The sequence below is a fragment of the Canis lupus genome, chromosome 27 (genome assembly GCF_011100685.1).
Source record: "Canis lupus familiaris isolate Mischka breed German Shepherd chromosome 27, alternate assembly UU_Cfam_GSD_1.0, whole genome shotgun sequence".
In the NCBI taxonomy this organism is placed as follows: domain Eukaryota; kingdom Metazoa; phylum Chordata; class Mammalia; order Carnivora; family Canidae; genus Canis; species Canis lupus.
In genome coordinates this window covers 7,996,221-8,012,318 of record NC_049248.1, presented here as the reverse complement: position 1 = coordinate 8,012,318, position 16,098 = coordinate 7,996,221, and the positions used below count along the sequence as shown (strand labels likewise).

The following is a 16,098-nucleotide window of genomic DNA, read 5'->3' as shown; positions in this document are numbered from 1 at the left end:
GCTGGCCAGAAACACCAGCACTGACTCTGACCATTAAAGTACTGAGCAGCTCCCCTGCAGCCCTTGCACTGGCCCCATGGGGAGAAGTGACCCCCACCCCGTCCCGTCCCAGGAGGGCAGAGCCGCTCCTGGACCCACCTCAGTGAGCTGGGTCTAGGTCCCAGCCCATGGGCAGTTAGCCCTAGGGAGGCTAGAGGGGTGGGACCTGCCTTTCTTTTGTGCAGCCCTAGGCATTGCGGGGAGAGGAACCTTGAGGCCCACAGGCGATGCCCCACCCACTCACCCCCGGAGGGCGATGGCCCCAGGAGCTATAGTGTGGCCCAATCCAAGCTCTCCTCTCTCGAGCCATCTCTCTCTCTCTCTGTCTCCTCTCCCCACCCCGCGCCCCCTGACTCCTTTGTTTGCATCCTTAACACCTATCTGTACGTATTTGCTGTTTGTGGCCTGTTTCTGCCTCCTAGCTCCCCACGACAGGAACTGTCTTGTTCACGCCGTGCCCCAGCACTGCTCCAGGGCCTGTGACACAGTGGACACCCAACCATAAAGCACCTGCTGTACAATAGTCAGGGTCAGTGCCCTCCTTGGCCTGGCCTGCAGCAGGGAGCCAGTCCTTCCCAGGCAGAACTTCACAGGCTTCCGTCGCCAGGACCCGGACCTTTAATCAAGGTAAAGCCCTAACACAAGGAAGGAGTCTCTAGCAGTTCACCCTGGACACAGGGCAAGGAAGAGGGAACAAAAATAAAACTGCCAGGAGCACCGGGGCAGCGGTGGCCCCAGAGAAGGGAGGAGCAAGAGGCACTCATGAGCCCGCAGGGGCCCAGAGAGGGGAGGGGTGGTGGGTGGTGCTAGGCCTGTGCTTCCTGACTTTGGCTCTCAGATCTAGAAGTCAGTCCCAGAGGAGTGTGCTTGTGTCCCCTCAGGGCGACCCTGGCCATGCCTCCAGGAGTATGTGTTCTGGAGCCAGGCGGCCTGAGCTAGAATCCTAGCTTCACTACTCAGTAGTTCTGCACCTGTGAGCAAGTCATGTAGTTGATCTGTGCCTTGGTTTCCCCCACAGTGAAATGAAAGTGACACAGGTACCTAGACTGAATTAATATGTGTAGTCTTTTGGGGACACTTGATTTGCTCAGTTGGTTAAGTGTTGACCTTTGACTGGTGATCAACTCCCACCTGGGGCTCCCTGCTCAGCAGGGAGCCTGTTTCTCCCTCTCCCTCTGCTGCTCCCCATGCTTGTGGCCTCTCTCTCTCTGCGTGTCAAATGGTTAAATAAAATCTTTAAAAAATATATATCTGTAGTGTTTTAAGTGGTGCCTAACGCATGACAAGTGTGTAATGAATTATCATTGCCATTTGTGGTCTTTCTCCCTTGTCACAATGATCTCACAATCACTCTGTCAGGATCATCCTCCATTTTATTATATATATATATTTTTTTTAAGTGAAGTATAGTTCACACACAATGTTACATTAGTTTCAGGTATACAACATAGTGATTCCACAAGTCTGTATGTTACACTCGCTCACCACAGTAAGTGTAGCCACCATCTGTTATCATACAATTATCACAACACCATTGACTATATTCCCTACGCTATGCCTTTGATCATTCTTCCCTGAAAGGACAGGCTGAGGAACCTGGCCCATGGTCACACTCCTAGTATGTTTAGCAGAATCCAGAACCAGGTCTGTATGGCTGTGAAGGCCTAGCTTTAATTTAATTTATGCGACCGCCCGCACACGCGCACACACACACACACACACACACACACCTCCCTCTTCGTCCCCTTCTGAGCCCCCTCCTACCCAAGCGTTCAGAATTAGAGACCCACACACAGTGATTCCCTGGGGCTTTATTTACAAGAGTAAAGGGCCTAGGGTCACCTGGGGCCTTGCTGGGCTATATACAGGGTCAGGAAGAGGGAAGTAGGGATGCAGTCTTTTAAATTACAATAGAATGGGGGCGGGCTCCTAAGTTCCGGCTGTGGTTGGTCCACGGGAGGCCTCTGCAAGGATCAGGCCTGAGGCTGCAGAGAGAAGGGAGTAAGAGAGTAAGAGGGTGCCTGGACCCGAAAAGGGGATCAAAAGGATCCAGAATGGTTGGAAAAAGGGCAGGGTGAGGTTGTAGCCACCCCAACCATCCAGGTGAAAGCATTGGATCCAGGGAACACTTGGGGCAGGGCAAGGCGGAGCCCGGAGCAGAGAGGCCATACCCTGGCTCACTTCCTCTTAAGGGAACCCTTGCTCTTCTCCTTGTCCGCCGACCGCTGCTTCTTCACCTTCTCCTCCTTCTTGTTCTTACTCTGCAAATTCTCATATACGTCCTCCTTGTGTCTGCAGGTGGGGTGGGCAAGTGTGGGCAGTTGCCACAGGTCAGGAGATGGGGCAGGATTACCCAGCACCAGCAGCTGCCTCTGGCCCACCCCTGTTTCACAGGTGAACAAACTTAGGCCAGGAGAAAGGAGACCCGGTCAGCGTCCTTTCCCTAGACTAGAAGCTCCTTGCGGGCAACAGCTCCATCTCACACATTAGTAATACCACCAGGACCTGGCATGGGACCCAGGTAGAGGACACTCAGGGAATATTTGTGAGCAGAGGGAGTAAGAGGCAAGCTTGAACTTGAACCCAGGTCTCCCTGACAGCGGCACTTGTCATCTCTGGAAAGGAAGGATCGGGCCAGGGAGGAGGGTAGGCAGGGGTCACTTACTTGGAAGAGGTGCGGGATGCCTTGGCATGGGCGTTCTTCATGGCTAGGGGGTAGGTGATGTTCCCATACTCTGACTCCCGGCCCTTCTGGGACTGTGGGCAGAAGTGTGGTGGGAGGGCAGTGGTCCCAGCAGGACCAGGAGACACCCACGGCCCCCCACCGCTCTGCTGAGCCCTGCTCTGCACATACCTGCATGACCTCCAGCTTCTTCTTCGTGGTTTCAATGAACTGGGCGATGGCCACATAGATGAACTTGTACTGTGCCTCCGTTTGCACCATGCCCGAGCGCTGCGCCCGCACCATCTGGATCGTCTTCTGGATGTCGATGTCACAGTCCAACCCTGGGCAGGCATGACAGTTGGACCTCAGGCCCAGGCAGAGGAGGACACTGAGGGGCCGCTCACCCAACACCCCCAACACCTGCATCGCCCATGGGTCACCCTCACCTTTGGTGGAGATGCTCTCCATGAGCATGTCGATGACAATGATGGTTCCTGTGCGGCCGATGCCTGCACTGGGGAGGGAAGGGGGCACCATCAGAGGCCCCGGCCATGCCTCACCAGGAAGGGAGAGCCCCAGCGTTCAACTCCAGCACGGTGGCAGGATGAAACTGAGGCTCCGGCGAGATGAGGTAACGTGCCCGGGGTCACTGGGCAGCCTAACCAGAGGCAGAAGCCTGCCGGACCCTGAGTTCCGGGCACTTGCACTCAACACTTCAGCCAAGGGATTTGTGGGTGGGCCCAGTTCTCCCAGGGCCGCCCCGCCTGGCCTTCCTTCTTTCCAGCATCTCACCCTTCCACTTCCTGCTCTGCCTCCTCATTGCTGGCTGGGGGCTGCTCTTCAGCCCACCAGGGTCCCTCCCCCCACCCACTCTGGCACTCTGGGCCTCCCCTGACCCTCTCCCGCACCCTTGGCTTGAATGAGGCTTCCCCGCCACTGCACACCCCAGCCCCACCTCGCACTCTTCAAAAGTTTTATTTAGATCTTCTTTCGAGAGGACTTTGTTTCCCGTTTTTTTCAGACCCTGAAGACCAGGAAAGGGCAGCCCTTGAGGCAGCAGGGCAGAAAGGTCACTGGGGTCAGGAGATGATGCGGAGATGCTGTGTGAAGTGTGAGGTCTCCCTTCTTTCCCCACCCTCCACCAGCATCCTAGAGCAAACAGATCCCAGGAAACTCAGGATCCCTCAGAGACCCCAGTTCTGTCTGCTTCGCGGGGCCGCCAGGCTAGTGGCCTGAGTTGCACTAATTTCAAACCCAGATTGTCAAAAATAACCCCCCCTTACCCACTTCCTTCCTGTAACATCTAAATAAAGGCCATGGGGATTTCAAGAAGTGGAAGGGGAGTAACAGGAGGGTCGTACTTAGCAATGGGCCGGCCCCCAGAGGCAGAGTCCCTGAGATGACATGTGAGGGGCACCCCCAGATTCAGCCCACCCAGCCCTGCCCCAGGGCAAAAGTTGCTGGTGGGAAGAAGGAAGACATGTGAGGCCCCAGCCTGGGGTCACTTGAAGGGAGTAGGAAGGGAAGCAGATGAAGCAGGCTCCCATTTCCCCATTCCCAGCCTAATGGGAGTTATTAAACCAGCAACGGCTCCCATTTCTTGAGGGATTACTACGTTCCAGACACAGGGACGGGGGCTTATTGAATCCTCACATCAACCACAGGAGAGCCTGCAGTGACAAATGAGGAATCTAAGGGTCAGAGAAGTGAAGTAATTTGTCTGAGATCACACACACAGCCAGTGAGTAGAAGAGCCAGAATTTTAATCTACGGTGTCTGTCCAGGAACCTGCACCCACGGCCCCCCACGGACCCAGGCCAGGTCAGTGAGGACTCTGCCCCTCACTCCTCCTTGCTGACCGCACCCCCCTTGCTGCCTAGCAGGAACAGGGTCTCCTGATCATGAACACGAGGTCCTCCAGTGACCTAGAGATACATGTGCCCCTTTGGAAGACATCACCCATCCCCACACAACCTGGAGGCCAAGCTGGGGTCACTAGCTGGGAAGGGGGAGAAAGAGGAAGGCTAAGCATCCCTGGGGCTATGGATAGAAAAAAGAAAAAATGGAGAGCCACACCGACCCCAGATAGAAGGTGGCAGGGCCCAAGAAGAAATACAGGCTGAGGAAGCCCGTGAGAGACAACAGGAGCGACCAGAGCCTAGGTGTGTGGTGAGCGTCAGTGCACTTTCCCGCTGGCCAGCTGGCAAGTCGCTGGGCCTATTTCCTCATGGGTATTTGGCAGGGTTGGGTGAGATGGTACGTACAGGGAAGTCTCTAAAGAAGCCACCCCTCAGGCACAGGATCAATCAGTGGGGTTAGCTCAAGCTACGCTTCCGCCTTGGATCTGGAACCATCAAGGAGCCCGGATGAGGCCATGAGCAGGCGGAGGCATTTAATGCGTTAACATGTAAATTAGTGCTTCCAGGGCACTGAGTTAGCAGTATTTACTAGCCAGCTACTACTTTTATTTTTATTGAAAAAAAATAAAAGTTGTTTTGTTTTGTTTTTTGTTTTTTGTTTTTTATCTTGCCTCGGTGGCAAGAGACACTTTAAGGAAGAAAGCCCATTTAAAACCTGGGTCTGGGGATCCCTGGGTGGCGCAGCGGTTTGGCGCCTGCCTTTGGCCCAGGGCGCGATCCTGGAGACTCGGGATCGAATCCCACGTCGGGCTCCCGGTGCATGGAGCCTGCTTCTCCCTCTGCCTATGTCTCTGCCTCTCTCTCTCTCTCTCTCTCTCTCTCTCTCTCTGACTATCATAAAATATAAATAAATAATAAATAAATAAAATAAAATCTGGGTCTGGGGGTGCCTGGGTGGCTCAGTCAGTTGAGCATCTGACTTCAGCTCAGGTCCTGATCTCAGGACCTCTCTTTTATTTTTATTACTACTACTCACATCATTATTGTTCTCACCTGCAATGCACAATGATGGGGCCTGCATGAGGCAGACTTTCCTGCCGTTGGTTGATCTGGTCCAGGAAGCTGAGGACACCTCCAGGCTCACTGGGAACCCCATGGTCAGGCCAGCTCAGGTACTGGTAGTGCCAGATCTCCCGAACCAGGTCCTCCTGGGCAGAGCGCATAGGGCCAGTGCCCTCTGTTCCCACACATCTCCCCATCCCACCCAACCAGACAAAACAACAGATCCAAGGAAGGGCCCCAGGAGTGAGGCAGGAGTGGAGAATACTCACATTTTCCAGTGGGGAGACCTGTAAAGTACGGAGTTTGTACTCTGCAGCGTCATGTTCCCTGCAGTTGGTAACTACGTAGGGTCCATACGCACGCTGAGTGCCCACCTCTGGCCAATACGGGACACACTTGTTCTGCAAAGGGAGGGTGGCAGTGAGAAATGAGGCACAGAATGTATGGGGGCATGTTCCAGGCCCCTTTTGAGATCCTGAGTCCCTGGTGCTGGCCCAGTTAACATTTGCTGGATGAATGGAGATGCTGGCCAAGAGTCAGAGGGGGGATCTGGTCCTGCTGGCCACCAGCAGGTGGTGAGGCCTGACTGAGCCACTTGGCCTTACAATTCATTCAGTAAACACCGGCTGGGGCACACAACGTATCTGAAGTTGTACAGACCATGCTGGAGTCCCAAACATAACTACAAAGCAATCTGGGCCTCTATGTCTCTATGTATTCACAGAGAGACAGCAGAGCAGGGAAAACAGAGCCACTCAGGGGCACAGGGTACAGAGGGAGAGGGTAACCCTCCCTCTAGATTATGGAGGAAATCAGAGGTGGCTTCACAGAGGAGGGAGCATTTGAGCAGGGTCTTCAAAAATGAGGAGTCTGTCCAGCAGAGATAGTACAGAGAGAGGAAGTCCTTTCCTAGCAGAAAGCAAGCTTGTGCCAAGGCGTGAGAACCTGAGGCAGGGCGGAACGTTGTAGGGAAGCCACCATGCCTTGAGTGCCAGGTCTTAGAGTGTGACTTTATCCGGAAGACAACTGGGAGCCACCGAAAAATTCCCAGGGAGCCAGGGAGCATCTTGATGCAGTGCATGCTCTAAGAGGGACCCCTCTGACTTCTGTGCAGACATGTGGGAGGAGGGGGCAGCCCACAGGGAGGGAGGCCAGCTGGGCAGTGGGGTGAGGGTGAGGGTGAGGGGCAGACTCCAGAGAGAGTTATGAGGCAGAGAGGACAGGAGGCAGGTTGCTTCTGGCAAGGGACACTTTAAGGAAGAAAGCCCATTTAAAACCTGGGTCTAGGGATCCCTGGGTGGCGCAGCGGTTTGGCGCCTGCCTTTGGCCCAGGGCGCGATCCTGGGGACCCGGGATCGAATCCCACGTCAGGCTCCCGGTGCATGGAGCCTGCTTCTCCCTCTGCCTGTGACTCTGCCTCTCTCTCTCTCTCTCTCTCTCTCTCTCTCTCTCTCTGTGATTATCATAAATAAATAAAAATTTAAAAAAAAAAAAAAGGGATCCCTGGGTGGCGCAGTGGTTTGGCGCCTGCCTTTGGCCCAGGGCACGATCCTGGAGATCCAGGATCGAATCCCACGTCGGGCTCCCAGTGCATGGAGCCTGCTTCTCCCTCTGCCTGTGTCTCTGCCTCTCTCTCTCTGTGACTATCATAAATAATAAATAAAAAAAATAAAAAAATAAAAAAAAATAAAAAAAATAAAACCTGGGTCTGGGGGTGCCTGTGTGGCTCAGTCAGTTGAGCGTCTGACTTCAGCTCAGGTCCTGATCTCAGGATCCTGGGATGGAGCCCCATATCACATGGGGTTCCCTGCTCAGTGGGGTATCTGTTTCTCCCTCTCCTTCTGCACTCCCCCCCCTACACACACACACACACACACTCATGTGCTTTTTCTCTCTCTAATGAATAAATGAAATCTTAAAAAAATAAAAATAGGGATGCCTGGGTGACTCAGCGGTTAAGCGTCTGCCTTCCACTCAGGGCCTGATCCCAGGGTCCTGGGATCGAGTCCCACATCTGGCTCCCCACAGAGAGCCTGCTGCTCCCTCTGCCTGTGTCTCTGCCTCTCTCTGTGTATCTCTAATGAATAAATAAATAAAATATTTTTTAAAATAAAAATAAACAAATAAAACCTGAGTCTGGTGGTCAGGAGAGCCCCAGGTTGGAAGAAGGGATCTGGGAGATAGTATATCCCCAAGAGTGTCTCTGTGCCTCAGTTTCCCAACAAGGGTTGGACCTTGCCCTCTGAGGTTCCTTCCTGCCCTGGTATCTGGAGTTTCTCTGGTTTAATGGTGGTGGAGAGCAAGCACTGGGGAGGGGTTGGAGGTGGGGACCAGGGGACAGTATAGGACTCGGCCTTACCCGGCCTTTCTCCACCTCCCGGGTGGTCATGACGATGACGCGGGTGTTCTCCTGCCATGCCATTTGCCAGAAGTCATTGACTGTGGCCTCCAGGCAGCCCTGGCTGGCGATGTAGGTCTTAGTGTTCTCATCGGGGCCTAACAGCTCGTTCTGGAAGCAAGTGTAGAGAGCTGCACCCCAGGACTGTGAGTCCCTGCACCCTCCCCCCACTCACCTGCTAACTGGCCGGCTTCAGCCTTGCCTACATGTCTCTGGATCTAGCACCCGCCCAGAGACGGGGAATCCCCAGGGCCCGGCTTCTCCTCCCTTGACAAGTGGGTGCCACCAACCTTGACGTAGTTGGCGTTGATGTAGTCGGACCCAGGGATGTTACTGTCACGTCCCTGCAGGATCACTCGGGTGTGGTCAACTGGGAGGAAACAAGACAGGCCTGGGTCAGCCAAGAGCTCACCAGCCCCTGGATTAGACCCTTCCTATGCTCACAGGCCATTCTTGTCTCAGAAGCCAGGAGGCTCTTAGAGCACTGTGGGAAGGCAGGGGTGGAGGATCTGCAGGGGAAGGGGGGTGAAGGTTTCCAAGGAGGGAGGATGGTGGATGGTGGGGAGGAGGGTGGATGGCGGGATGTGAGGAGGCTCCCCTGACAGGAGCAGAGGCTTCCTGGATGCAGGGAGGCTCTGTTGTGTGGGTGTGGAGGTAGACCCTCCTGGAGCGGGGGGCAGAGACCCGTGAGATGGGGTGGAGGTTGGCTCGGGGAAGGGGAGTCTCCTGGGTGAAGAGCCGCTGCCTGGGAAGGGGGAAGGATGGAGGCTGCCTGCAGGTATGGTGCTCACACGGGAGAATGTTCTTATAACGGTTCTTGCTCTTATTCTCTGGCCGCTGCCCTTCCAGCCGCTGGTGCAAATTCTTCACCTCCTGCTTCTGCAGACTCTGAGGGGAGAGAGAGGGAAATAAAGCTCCAGCCCCTGGAGGGGCATCGTGCCCGGAGATACAATGGAGCAGACCAGTGTGAGAGGTGGGGAGACAGGGAGCGGGGTCGCCACGCCAGTCACCCTGACGGTGCCCACCACACACCTCAAACTCCTCCCAGAAGCCGGCTTTGGCTGTGTCCTCAGACTCCTGCTTCTTGTTGAGTTCCAAGACCCGATTCTCAATGTCAGCTGCATTCACCCGAGTGGCATAGTATGGCTGGGCGAGGACAGGGGGAGGTCAGCAACTTGCTATCTCAGAAGCCCCGGTGTCTGAGGGATTGCTCAGGAAAACGGAAGGAGGCAGCCAGGCCCACCCCTCTCACCTGCCGCAGGTAGACGAAGGCACCCGAGGCCTCCTCAATCCCTGTCTTCTTGAAATGCTCCACCAGGTCTGTGAGGCTGTCAAAGGTCTCTGCACCACCCACCGTGTAGCGTCCACCCTGAGGGATGCCAAGTCAGGCCACTCACATGACCTGAGTCTCCCTCCCTCGACCCCCAGCCTTGGACCAAAGCCCAGGCTCATCCTCCCCACCTGGCGCCTGGCAGGATGCCCTCCCACCACTCAGTGGCCTTACCTCACACATGACCTTGATATGAGTAACTCTGAGCGGGGAGCCCAGGCCAGCCTTGGGTTGGTCACTGAGCACGGACAGCACAAAATCTCCAGGCTGGCTGAGACTCTCACGCACGAGAAATGTCCAGGGTTCACCCTTGGCCTGCAACAGTGTCTCTGCCTGCCCCCCAGACATGTGGCCATGGTACCACCTAGAGAAGGCGACATTGGGGAAGGTGATACTTGAGCCAAGGGGCCAGCACCAAGCAGAGACATTCATAGAGGGGGACAGGGAAATCGAGTGACTGTGACGTGCCACGCACCATGTTAGATGCTTTCAAATCCACCATATATTTTTAAGACTTTTTTTTAAAAATCTTAAAGATTTTTTTTTTTTTAATTTCAGAGAGAGGGCAGCCTGGGTGGCTCAGCGGTTTAACGCCGCCTTCAGCCCAGGGTGTGACCCCAGGGTCCTGGGATCGAGTCCCACGTCGGGCTCCCTGCATGGAGCCTGCTTCTCCCTCTGCCTGTGTCTCTGCAGCTCTCTCTCTCTCTCTGTGTCTCTCATAAAATAAAATAAAATAAAATAAAATAAAATAAAATAAAATAAAATAAAATAAAATAAAATAAAATAAAATAAAACAAAATAAAATAAAAAATTTCAGAGAAAGAGTGAGCAACAGTGAGTGAGAGAGCATGAGAGGTGGGTGGGGAGAGGCAGAAGGAGAGGGAGAGGCAGAGTCTTCTCGGAGCAAGGAGCCCGACGTGGGGCTCCATCCCAGGACCCTGGGATCACGACCGAAGCCAAAGGCAAATACTTAACCGACTAAGCCATCCAGGCACCCCAAGACTTTTTTTTAAAGATTTTATTTATTTGAGAGAGAGAGAGAGAGAATGTGTGAGAGCACGAGTCAGGGGGACAGAGGGAGAGGAAGAGGAAGAAGCAGATTCCCAGCTGAGCAGGGAGCCCAATGCAGAACTCGATCCCAGGACCCTGAGATCATGACCTGAGCCAAAGGCAGACACTTAACCAACTGAGCCACGCAAGTGGCTTAACGATTTTTTTAAAGTCATCTCTACACCCATCGTGGGGTTCAAACTTAAAGTCCGAAATCAAGAGTTGCACGCGCCTCCAACTGAGCCAGCCAGGCACCCCTCAAAGCCACCACCATATTTAGGTCCATTGCTCTCACAAAAATGCTGAGAGGTAGGGACCATTTCATTTTACAGACGAGGAACCTGAAGCTGAGCGATCGTACACTGGCCCAAGGCCCTGGCCTGCTAAGGAAGCTTCGGGAGTTCTAACCAGACCTGCCTCTGAGAGTGTTAAGCCAGAGACAGAAAGGCAGGCCATATGCAGAACAACTGGAGGGGAAAAACTGAGGAAGGGTCCCAGGAAAGCCAGGACTGATTAGGGAAAGAGGAGGGAGACCAAGAGAAACAAAGAGGCCAAACAGCAAGGGCAGTGGAGATGGGGGTCACAAGGGATTCATGGGGCCACCAACCCCTCAATAACAGGGAAGACAGACAACCCTGCGGGGGAAGCGGTGGTTTGGGGGGCTCTGGGGGGCTCAGGATAACATCACTGGAGGGGAGACTGGGGCTCAGAGGGGCTCAGAAAGGGCAGAAAGCAGAACTAGGACCTTTCCCCGAAGCACACCCCCTTCCCAGGAGGAAACCGTAGCCCCACAATGCCCAGCCCCACAGGAAACCACGTGATGGAAAAAACACAAAACTCCTTCTGGGGAGAGAGTGAGAAGTGAGGGTGTGAGGTTTCCTCAGCCCAGGGACCAGGGGAGGGGGCATTTTCCAACCGCAGGGATGGGGGGGAGGATGGAGGAGCACATGGGTCCTGCCCAGACACACTCCTGCCCTGTCCAGGAGCAGTACCTGGGAGGCCACCCCACCCCACCATTCAGGGATAGACCAGGGCACACCCCACACACACACGCCCACTCTGGCAATGGGGTGGGGGCTGACCCTCGTCCCCCTGGCCCAGGATGAGGAAGTTTCCATGCAAATATCAGGCTGACCACAGGCAGAGTGCTAGCCATTGGCGGGACAAATGCAAATTCCCTCAGAGGAGGAGGGGCAGCCTCCAGAGCCAGGAACACAAGAGAGGGATGGAGAAAGAGCCTCCCATACACAATCCCAAGGTCAGGGGTTAGCCAGGTGTCCTGATGTGAGGGACCAAAAAGGCTTCTGAGAGTCAGCTTCCCTGGCCTCAATACCCTCTATTCTTCCCTCCCTGCCAGCCCCCAGCTCTGTCCTCCTCCTGCTACTCCAGGCCTCAGGCTCTCCCAAGGAGAGCTTCTCCTTCCTTCTTCTGGCTCCATCCACAACCTCCTGCTCCTCTAGGGGCTCCACCAGCCCACCATCTAGCAGGGCAGAGGCTGGTTTAGGCCAAAGAGGAAGAGAGGACCCCAAGAGTTCAAGAGGGTCTGAGTGGCAAACCCCCATGAATGCTGTCAGCAGGATGGAGGAAGAGGGCAAAAGGGTGTGGATACCAAGAAAGGACCAAGGAGGGCCACCATGAGCAGTCATCCAAGCTTGGGCTTTACTCCTCCAAGAGGTGGCTTCAAAGGAAACGGATTGATGGCTTCATGTTGGCTGGAGAATGGTGTCCAGCAGTGGGCCACGAGGCCCTCACCTAGGCCTCATCCTCACGCATCTCAAACTTGCCATCAGTGACTTGAACAAAAATACTGGGCAAGTTAAGAGGCATGCATCTTAGAAAGAGTGAAAACTGATGGAATCAAGGTCCATCATTAGGTCAACAGTCAATGCACAAATACAGGACAAGAGCAAGCTGCCTTGGCCCCAGAACGTAAAAAAAAAAAAAAAAAAAAAAAGCTACTAGAATTATTCGTCTGCCATTCACCTTAATGGAGCTGTCACTGGGATACAGCTGCTGAAATAAGCCCCCAGTGTAACGCTGAGTGTTCAGGCTCCCAACCCCCACCCATGCTTTAGGGAGACCATGTGAGGGGCAGCCTGCCCGGTCCTGGAGACCACATCTTTGGAGCCAAAGGGGACAGGAGGGCAATGCCTTGAGTACTACCCTGTGCCCAGATACTAGGCCCCTTGCACACACGACCATATCATAGTTATCCACCGATCTGTGTTCCAGGCAAGGGACTGGTCAAGCTCTCCCAAGTCCCCAAAAGGAGACCCGTCATCACTGTGTTACTGAGATAAAGCATTAAATGTCCTCATAAATATAAGTCCCTATGTTCCTCCTCAACATCAATCTCTCCATGTATTAACCTGTCCTGGAGGAAAGAATAGTATGGCAAGGCAGATTTGTTTCCACAGAAGGAAGGAGAGCTTTCTAACAACAGAGCTGGCCTACTACCAAATGTAGCCACTAGGCCTCTCCATCACTAGGAGGGCCTGGGTTGCCAGCTGGTGGAGACCCTGGAAAAGGGGAAGGTGATGTCCCCTGAGGCATGAGCCTGGGATCACACAGAAGAAAGAGGCCCACAGAGCCCTGGGCAGGACAGGGTGGAAGTCAGCCCGCCTCCACGTGGGAGTGGGCCAGGAAGCCCCTCACCTCTCACTGGTGGGGTCGGAGCAGTTCAGCGGGTACTTGAGGTGGATGATGGTGCCATCTCGATCCTGCAGGACGCCTTGCTGCTGCGTGTAGTACTCCACTAGCTCTGTCAGCGTCGCAAACTTTTCCCCTCCATACAGGTCATAGAAATCTCCTGAGTTCTGGATCCGAATGTGGGTCACCTGATCCCCCACCCTGCAGGGCACCGGGTGGTGAGACCAGTGGGTGCAAGAGGAGAGATGGGGACAGAGGGGGGATGGGCTGAGGTCCAGAGTCCCAGGCACACACAGGGGGCGGGGGGGACACATTGGGTGCCGGGGCCTGGGGAGTCGGCACTGCCACAAGGGAACCAGAAGGGAGCCACTTGCCCTGGCCGGAGTTGGGGGCCACCTACCTGACGGAGAGGGAGAAGTCACCCTGGTTCTTGCGACTGGGCCGGGCCAAGAAGCTTCCATGGACACCGCGGCCCTTGAGCAGGGTCTCTGCATCCAACCCGCTGAGGTCTCGGTGAAACCACCTGGAGGCCCGCAGAGCAATGAGGAGAGGTCCTTCCTTCCATCCGCAGGGCCCCCTTGCCTCCTGCATCCCGCAGGCCCCAGGACCTTACCTCACCATCCTGGGGGCTCCCTGAGAGGAAAGGGGTGCAGGGAACGAGGTGCACTGGCGAGTCCGGGCGGGCAGAGAGCTCTGGGCCTAAGGCCTCCACACGGCTCTGCTCGAGCGCCCAGGCTGCCTGTCAGCCCTGGCCGTGGGTTCTGGGGCTGCCACTCCACTGGCCCCAGGGCCAGCCGGCAGCAGGGCGGGGACAGGAAGGGGCGCGGCCGACCCCTTGGGGGAACTCACTGTACTTCTCGTTTTAGGGCAGAGCGAAGAGAAGCCAAGCGGGGTGGCAGTGGGGGTGGGGATGGGGCCCACTTCCCACACGGCTGCCATCAAAGGCTCCAGGAGCATGGCACTCTGCAAACGTGACGACACACAACATAGGGACACAGCTATGCCTGGCACCTGATGTGTGGAGGCCACGCTTCATAAGCATGAACCCCTGCAGTCACAGGCCATCTCATCTTCCTCCACAGGCTGCTTCCACACACCCTTCCCCTCCCCTGTCCAAGCTCGTGATAATGGTGACGGTGACAACTCTCGTTCCACAGAGTCTCACTGTAGGCCAGGCACCATGCTAGCATGTCATTTATGTACCTCATCTGGTTTATTCTTCCTAATAGCCCCACAAAGCACATGCTGTTTTTTCCCCCATTTTACAGAGGAGGAATCTGAGGCTCACAGAATGTAGGGAACTTGCCTGAGGTCAGCCAGTCGGTAAGGGGTGGTGCTGGGATGTGACCTCACACTGTGGTTCCCAAGCCAGGGATTTTAGCAGCTGTATGCCAGCCCCTGGGGACTCAAAGGACAGAGGTGGGGACCTCTTGTCCACTGGGGGCTGCAGGGAAGGGGATACTTTATTAGAAATAATAGCCAAGGCCAAGCAGATGCTTGCAAAGGGAAAGGCACCCTCACCTCCTCTGGCACACACATCTGAAGAGGCACCACCGGGACAGAGGGATGGACAGAATGACTCCTGCACAGCTGTCAGACTTACACCTTTTCTACTTCTTATCCCAAGTCTTTGCCCCACTGTGCCCTAACCAGGTAGTGGAGCCAAGGAACAGAATGCAAGGGGCAGCAGATCTAGGAATGCAGGTGGGGGTAGCCCCCTTGGGTATGTCCACCCTATGCCTGAGCCATAGATTCTTGTCAAGGGGTCTGGTCTGAATCGGCTCAGAGCTCAGGACTGTGACTAGGGGCCTGTCTCCTGTGGGCTGGGGACCGAGGTCCCTGCCATGATTGATATTCTCAGGGCTGGTTGACATTGAGAGGCCCTACACCCCAGGAGCTCATGATGATCCCCATGTGTAATTCCACATACAAACACTGGGATCCCTGGGTGGCGCAGCGGTTTGGCCCCTGCCTTTGGCCCAGGGCGCAATCCTGGAGACCCGGGATCAAGTCCCACATCGGGCTCCCGGTGCATGGAGCCTGCTTCTCCCTCTGCCTGTGTCTCTGCCTCTCTCTCTCTCTGTGACTATCATAAATAAATAAAAATTAAAAAAAAAAAACACACAAATGCTACCAAACCAAAACAAGAGGAAAGCAATCCAACAAAGGAAACACAGAAAACTCAGATTGGTGGCTTCCCCCAGGGAGGGAGCCTGGGGGAGAGGGCTGAGAGGGATATTTACATCTCCCTTATGCCGGTTTTATTTTTTTAATTGACGTGTAGTTGACACACAATGTTGTTAGTTTCAGGTGTACGACATAGTGATTCAACAAGACTATGTAGTACGCTCCGCTCACCACAGGCAGAGCAACCACCTGTCACCATCCAACATTATTACAATACCACTGACTATATTCCCTATGCTGTGCCTTTCATCCCCATGGTTTTTCACTCTGTAACTGGAAGCCTGGACCTCCCACTCCCCTTTCACCCATTTTGTCCCTCTCCCCTCCCCCTTCCCTCTGGCAACCATCAGTTTATTATCTGTGTTTATGGATGTTTCTGCTTTTGGTTTGTTCATTTGTTTTGTGTTTTAGATTCTACGTATAAGTGAAATCATATGTTCTTGTCTTTCCCTGACTTATTTCACTAGTACCCTCTAGATCCATCCATGTTGTCACAAATGTCAAGATCTTATTCATTCTATGGCCAAGTAATATTCCATCGTATGTATGTATTATATCTTCTTTATCCATTCATCTGTCGCTAGACACTTGGATTGTTTCCTTACCTTGGCTACTGTAAATAATGCCACAGTGAACGTAGTGGCAAATTTTCACTAATTTTCAAATTAGTGTTTTTGTTTTATGTGGGTAATTACCCAGTAGTGGAATTACTGGATCAAATGGTTTTTCTATTTTTAATTATCTGAGGAACCTCCATACTGTTTTCCACAGTGGCTGGGCCAATTGACCTCCCCCCCGCCCAGCAGTGCACAAGGGTCCCTTTTTTCACATCCTCACCAACATTTGTTATTTCTTGTCT

The 16,098-nt window shown here is 54.2% G+C and overlaps 1 protein-coding gene across 1 annotated transcript; it reads right to left on the bottom strand.

Annotated features, from left to right (window-relative positions):
* Window positions 1-1,832: 1,832 nt before the first annotated feature.
* On the bottom strand, window positions 1,833-13,854 carry PTPN6 (protein tyrosine phosphatase non-receptor type 6). Its single transcript, XM_038576637.1, has 16 exons — window positions 13,666-13,854; window positions 13,453-13,575; window positions 13,059-13,253; window positions 9,528-9,717; window positions 9,276-9,392; window positions 9,056-9,169; window positions 8,815-8,911; window positions 8,314-8,393; window positions 7,985-8,134; window positions 5,895-6,026; window positions 5,617-5,771; window positions 3,151-3,218; window positions 2,894-3,045; window positions 2,705-2,796; window positions 2,211-2,331; window positions 1,833-2,024 (listed from the first exon to the last, which is right to left on the bottom strand). The coding sequence occupies exons 1-15, from the start codon at window positions 13,671-13,673 to the stop codon at window positions 2,217-2,219; spliced, it is 1,788 nt and encodes a 595-aa protein (XP_038432565.1). The 5' UTR covers window positions 13,674-13,854; the 3' UTR covers window positions 1,833-2,024; window positions 2,211-2,216.
* Between the last annotated feature and the right edge of the window lie 2,244 nt (window positions 13,855-16,098).

Bases quoted from the DNA above. Each gene is read 5' to 3' on its own strand.
- PTPN6 (XM_038576637.1), bottom strand. The intron at 9,718-13,058 runs GTGAGGGGCTTC...CGCCTTCTCTAG, and splicing joins TCCGACCCCACCAGTGAGAG to GTGGTACCATGGCCACATGT. The intron at 8,135-8,313 runs GTTGGTGGCACC...ACTTGCTTCCAG, and splicing joins TCAACGCCAACTACGTCAAG to AACGAGCTGTTAGGCCCCGA.